Source organism: Rattus norvegicus, chromosome 15 (assembly GCF_021556685.1).
Source record: "Rattus norvegicus strain SHRSP/BbbUtx chromosome 15, alternate assembly SHRSP_T2T, whole genome shotgun sequence".
In the NCBI taxonomy this organism is placed as follows: domain Eukaryota; kingdom Metazoa; phylum Chordata; class Mammalia; order Rodentia; family Muridae; genus Rattus; species Rattus norvegicus.
Window position 1 is genome coordinate 6,433,251 of NC_141548.1, and position 6,651 is coordinate 6,439,901.

The 6,651-nt window shown below is 42.4% G+C and overlaps 1 protein-coding gene across 1 annotated transcript; it reads right to left on the reverse strand.

The window, feature by feature from the left end:
• Positions 1-752: 752 nt before the first annotated feature.
• LOC148000739 (disks large homolog 5-like) lies at positions 753-4,591 on the reverse strand. Its single transcript, XM_087586999.1, has 4 exons — positions 4,422-4,591; positions 3,512-3,671; positions 1,892-2,023; positions 753-1,448 (listed from the first exon to the last, which is right to left on the reverse strand). Exons 1-4 carry the CDS (start codon positions 4,510-4,512, stop codon positions 1,247-1,249), a joined length of 585 nt encoding a protein of 194 aa, XP_087443125.1. The 5' UTR covers positions 4,513-4,591; the 3' UTR covers positions 753-1,246.
• Positions 4,592-6,651: the final 2,060 nt, after the last annotated feature.

Consider the following 6,651-nt stretch of genomic DNA (forward strand, 5'->3'; position numbering starts at 1 on the left):
GTATTCTGCTAGCAAACATCAGATGAAGATGTAGAACTCTCAGCTCCTACAGCACCATATCTGCTTAGATGCTGCCAGGCTCCCACCTTGATGATAAAGAACTGAAAATCTGAACCTTTAAGCCAGCTCTAATTAAATGCTGCCCTTTATAACATTTGTCTTAGTCATGGTATCTGTTCTCGGCAGTGAAACCCTAACTAAAAACTTCACATAGATGCCTGGAAGTTTAGATAATTAGCATGCAGACCCCATAAATGTGTCCCTACATATCTCAAGAAACACTTTGTTCAGGTATGATCCATTGCCACAAATAAGGAACACGATGAAGGACAAACGTCCAGGGTAGGGGCTGGAGAGATGGCTCATCATTTGAGAATTTGTTTCTCAAAAGGCCTGCAGGGCACCTAACAATCCTCTGTCACTTAAGTTCCAGGTGAAACCCAATGACCTCTTCTGGCCTTTGGGGAATAGCACGCACAGACCTACAGAAGGCAAAACACTCATAAATATAAAATAAATCAACGACAACAACAAACAAAAACAAAAGCACCCAAAGATGGGAAAACCAAAGGAGAAAACTCATAGGGCACCTTTGCCTGGATATTTTGTCCGGCTTTTAAAGAAATCTAGAAACTGAATTGTAAACTATGTGGTCTGCTTGAGTTGAAATCCCAAATGGAACATAGTACATTGTCAAGAACAAAAGTCATCATCCTAATCAAGAAGAACAAGAAAACAACCAACCATAAAAACCCTATCCCCTGAAAGGTCTTGCAATTTATTATCTCTTCTGTGCAGTTACAATTGATATCATGTTTGAAGGAAACCAAAAGCAAGCAATTCTGTTTCATGACTGCTTCTATACTCCCTATAATATTGTTTTATTTCCTGGGAGATACTACAGAACACCTGATGAATATTCCATTAATATGTTCAACACTCTCATCCACAAAAGAGTATATTTTAGTGGTCACTAAATATTTGATAAGGATACAGCATTGATAATTTTTTCATCATGAAGTTGGTATTCAGAGTTGGACACACAATCTACACTGAAAGTACAATTGTCTTTGTATCTCAGTCTGACTGGGAAGTCATTATGATGCCCAATCCCTGTGAGAATGCAGAGACCCATCTCTGCCTGAGAGCTGTGGGATTTCAGATGGTTACATCACACCTCAATAAAGAAGGTTCTTAAGAGTGACGAGTTCGAGATCACTGTTTGATTCACAAGGATACATTCGATTTACTCAAAAGTAACAGGACACAAGGATCCAATATCTGCGGTGTAGATGGTCTTGCTGGCCTCCTCACAGAACCTCTTTCCCTCCTCACAGGATGCTTGCAGTTCAGTCTGCTCCACCAGCAGTTTTCTGTTCTCATTCATCAAAATCCTTACATTCTTCTTCAATTCATTGCATTCATTCAGGAGGTGGAAGTTTCTGATGCTGAATCAAAAACAAATAATGGTAAATCCCAGGCAGTTTCTATTTGCCTGCCACTCCTGCAAGTACAATCATCCCTTCAAGGGCCCCATCCCCAGGCATCTCCAGACTAGAGCCACAGTTTACATGTTAGCACCAATTAGAGGCAGGTCAAATCTCGAGTCCGCACTCCATGGGAATCAAAGTACTTCAGAAAATCTTGACACTAAGAGGGTATATATACATCAAAGAAGAGGAAATGGTGCATATGGGTGCTTCTGTGTTCATGGTATTCTAAAACCATTGGCAGGTGGAGGGCCAATCCCCTCTGAGGGCTGATAGAAGACCCAGCAGCTATACAATCTTCCCATGTGTTTCTCATGGATCACAGATCTTTTTTCAAAGTCACAGCTGGACAGAAGTATTCCCTGCCTAGTGCTGGGGTCTCCTTTCTGTCAGTGACTCACCGGTAGGAATTGTTCTCTTGTATGAGCTCCTTGTACTTCTCCATGGCATCACTTATCCAGTTGGTCATCTTATGCATGTCCATCGTTCTCATCTCATGTTGGGATTTAAGCATTGGCAATTCAACACTCAGCCTGTGTTAGAACATGACCCAAGGAACAAATAACTGTCTGAACCCATGATTTCAGAATTAGGTGAAGTGTAAATAAAAAATAGCCAATAAAAAATTCAAATTCAAGGAATGGGGGCTAGGGAAGAAAGTGGAAAACTCAAAGACCACAGCAAAAACACAACAGTGAGATTCAAACCATCACTCTCCCATAGAAAATATTTCTCTGCAAATCAGCATGCATTTGTTTTGAAATAAGTAATCCTTAAAAGGCTGGTGAGATATGGTCCTATAAAGACCCTCTGTATAGGAGGGGGGAAAGTCTGAGAGCTGCATGTTTGGGAATAACAAGTGCCAAGAATTTATTCCCACAGTGACCTTTTCTAGGTCACAGTAAACCATCCTTGGATAATTAAAAAAAAGAAAATAAAGTTCAAAGCAGGAAAATGAATAATAAATAAATAAATAAATAAATAAATAAATAAATAAATAAATGAACTCAGACTGTTCTCTGGACTACCTAAGCCCAGTATATACCACAAACTTGCTCCTTCCAATGGTGCTGGTTAAATTAATTATCCTGGCCTTTGGACAGCAGAGCTAGGGGACCAAATGGAGGGAGCTGACCTTGAAGAGCTGGCCAGGTAAGCATGAAGGAATTGAATAGTTGTGTAAGAAGTATAAGATGTTTCCTCCAGTCTGTGCCATAGCCTTGGGTCCAACAGAAAGATGTGATGACATTTCTCTTGTTTTGAATGCAGGGATTCTCAATCCTTGTTACAAGACTCCCAGAGGCCGAAACTACTTTTTACAGGGAAGAGGATTCATAACACCTCCTCCCCTCAGGAGAGTCCTATTTGCCAGCAAGGTAAACAGAAGGAGCAAAGTGCTCTGTTGATCAATGACGGCCTCACGGACTCATCACTATCATGACCTGCAAACTGTTCATCAAACAAATTCTCAGACCCAATCAAAGTTCCCAGACTTCCTGATCCTGAGCAAAACACACACAAATACTTTCACATCCATACGTTCATACCAACCCATATACAAACATAATTAGAATGCCAACTTTATCGTGGAGGTGCCATAGAATCAGTATATACGATCTAAATCAGAGTAAGAGTGAGGACATTCAGGCATTTCATTCACACACTTAGATGCAGCAAGTGTGACCAGGTCCTTCCAGCTGTTGAAAAAATCCAATTCAACTCCAAGGAGCTCAGGGTCAAGTACAAGAGAGGTTGACCCTAAACACACAGCACCTAGCTTCTCTCACAGGCCAGCACCTGCCAAGGCTCCTTAAAATCCAGAATGAGAGGTGAAACACTTTTTTTTTTTTTGGTTCCTTTTTTCGGAGCTGGGGACCGAACCCAGGGCCTTGTGCTTCCTAGGTAAGTGCTCTACCACTGAGCTAAATCCCCAGCCCCGAAACAGTTTCTTGATGTGAGGAAATCTTGGCTTAGCAGAGAGAGCACAAGACAGTCAATAGGTTACAGGGCATAATGACTACCTGTAGTTCAAACCATCATTGACATAAAGGTCCAGGATTCGAGAAAGTTCATCCCGCTTGATTTTACACTTCTGGATTTCAAGTTTTAGTTCCTCCAATTTCTTTATACGCTTTTCATGGTTACTGATGAAATTTTCTGATGATGCCTTCCGAATAAACCCTGTAGATAGATAAACACAAGTGAATGTACATATTGGATAGCCCATGGGCAGAAAAGACCATTCTGAGTCTCAAAAAGGAGGTTGAGGAAGAGGAAAGGCTGGAGACTTGTTGAATCCCTGAAAGAGAAGAAAAGCTATCTTTAATGTGGACTCTTAAGCTATTTCCCTCTTCCCAACCTCCATTGCCATACATAAGCCTCACTCACTATTACATGATCCCTCATCGTGAAAGATAGAATCTACCTCAGACATAAAGATTTGGGACATTGTCAGCAGATAACAGACGTGGAGCAGGTCAATCCTGGAGTTCACAGCACCATCAAACCCTAATCGTGTGTTCAAGCTTAAAGTGTCTGCGACCTCAATTCATGACTAGGGGGTTCATCCTTCCTTGTTGTTGTCACCACAGACTTAGTAACCTACAGGAATCTAGAGGATGAAGTGCTTCAGCACCCAACCATGAATGGGCACATTGTTAGTCTCATAGGGCTTCCTCCTGGCATTCCTTGGCAGTAGAAATTAAAAAGCTCATAGAAAAGAAGCTGCAGGCTGTCCAATTCCTGGCTCTCTGTCAAATTAATCATCAGGACTCTTGACTCTTGGTCTGCAATTGACAAATTCCAAGGCTCCTGCTTGTAAGGCCGACTCCTGAAAGGCTCAGCTCAAACCTCCCTCCTGGAGGAAGTTCCCCAACTCTACCCAGTACTCACTGTGCCTTCCCCAGAATGATTTCATTCTTCTGTACTTACAAGACAGAAGGCCAGCTTTCTTCTGCCTCGGTCTGGTCTCTCCTTGGTCTCCCCTCTCCTTCTGAACGAGCTTGAGCAGCTGGTGAAACATGCCTGTTTGTGAACCTAAAAGGCACTGAGGGAATCCCACAGGCAGTTGGTGTCACCACAACACTGGTGACATCACAGAAGATTCTAGTGCTCTCTTAGATACAAGAGATTGTCCAAGGAAGAGATTACTGATGACGTCACTGGAAAGTTCTATGGCCTACCTGCTAACCAGCTCTCCCAAAAGAAACCAATTTCTATGGGGCCCTTTTCTGCAGCCTCTCCTGTGACCCAGGGAATATCCTTTGGCAACTTCTCCTCCAGAGTTAGATATTTCTCTCTGCTTCATCGGATGTCATCAATGCTTTTGATGGGGAGAGTTGGTTACAACCCTGAATTGCATAAGATATTTTTGTTAGTATCTAAATCTCTAGGGACCACAAATGAGGACGATTTCTATCAATAATAAATCTACACTTGAGACGGTGCACATATATACAGTCTAATTCCCAAATTTTTCTGTTTCCTAGAGGACAATATATTCCTCCTGTAATTTTAATTTTATAAAACCTGAATAATATTTGCTTATTGTGCATTGCTTGATAGCCAGGGCTATTTCCACATACACGTCCATGTAGTTCACAAAGTCAATGTTAATAATCCTACTTTTTGCAATAAAAACTCCCTTTTCTTCGGAATATAGGGGATCAACTACAGGGCAAATATAAAATCATAAATTTCTGTCCCTTCTTTTACATATTAAGTAGGACATCATTCCTTTCTCAAATATAGCCAGACAATTAAATTGGTCATCAGTGAGTAAAGGTCAACCTGGACTGCGTGTTCCTACATTGTAGCCCGACAGCCATCACTTCTCCAATATCTGTCTTCCTTAATTTCCAAGTCCAGGCATGAGGATATTGGGGGTTGCCCCTTGATACAATTGATGCAATTTTGCATTTCATATTTGACTGTGCTGGTACTCTGACGAGGATCAACATAAAACTTGGGATTTTCTTAATCTCCTTTATGAATAGAGATGAATGCACAATCTGCTCTGTCGTCTATGTTATTATGGCTACAGTGAGGACCAAGTATGCTAAAGCTCTTCATCTGATTTTTCAAACAGCGTGCTCATACAAGTGTGGACTTCTGTGGGTTGTGCGAGGGCAAGGTTGAGAACACTGGCTGAGGGCTGTGAATGGAGAAGTGGGACGGTGCATGCAGGATGGAGGGAAAGGCCTGTGTGTAGGTCATAAACAAAATCACAATATCCATTGATTTAATGACCATTCAGGAAGTGGACTTCTGCAAAATGACTTCAGCTGACCAGCATGGCAGGAAACCAGAAACAGATTCAATGGGGATTTAGATCAACTGGATGGGAAACATGGGCTTAGAGGCAGAGACATGTCAGCTCAGGAAGAGTGGAAAAGCCAGTGTTGTCTGTTAAGCTTCTCAGCCCCATGGTTAAAGGCAAACAGCAACAAGTTTTAGCACTGAGGAAAAGAAGATATAAAAGCCAATTTGTTGAAAAGTCTGGTCACCAGAAAATACTGACATCCTCTGTGATGCACATCATCTCTCAGGGGTCCGGGCCATCAGAATAGCTGGATGATGGCTCTCGGCATGGGCTCTGCCTGCACCCCTTTCCTAACTGCAGAGCTCAAATCTGCTTCAGCCGGGTCATCAGCTCCCCATTGTGTGGCATGGAGATCAGATCGCTGCGTCTGCCTATGCAGTCTTTCTTTACCTATGAAGACCTGAGGAACTGTTCTCCATCCAGTGAGCTGTTGTAATTAATCTTGAATCTCATTGGTGTTGTTAGTGGCTGTGATGTTCATGAATCCATAAGACCAGGTTTGAAAGGCAGGTGACTGAGGATTTCTTGGGTCTTTCTGCAATAGGGGCAGGTGGGCTGGATGAACACGACCACCTTCCCAGACGGACACCTGCAGTTCACAAACCACTGAGCCACGCCGACAGGCTGCAGCTTTCCAGGAAGGAACATTCGGTTGAAGGTGCTGGTCCCGTGTCAAATGGAATTGGAAAACCTGATGTCTTTGCTTCTGTGGACCAAGACCGGAAAAATCCAACTACATAACAATCTGAGGACAAGTTGTGAGAGGTTTGTTCTTTCCTTCAATCATGTAGGTCCTAGGAAGGAGCTCAGGTGTAGGGAGTTGGCAACAATTACCTTTAT

Excerpts from the sequence above, each read along its gene's own strand:
- LOC148000739 (XM_087586999.1), bottom strand. The coding sequence starts at position 4,512 with ATGTTTCACCAGCTGCTCAAGCTCGTTCAGAAGGAGAGGGGAGACCAA. Across the intron at positions 3,672-4,421 it reads GAAAGCTGGCCTTCTGTCTT|GGTTTATTCGGAAGGCATCA; the intron begins GTAAGTACAGAA and ends ATCTATCTACAG. Across the intron at positions 2,024-3,511 it reads AATGATGGTTTGAACTACAG|GCTGAGTGTTGAATTGCCAA; the intron begins GTAGTCATTATG and ends GTTCTAACACAG.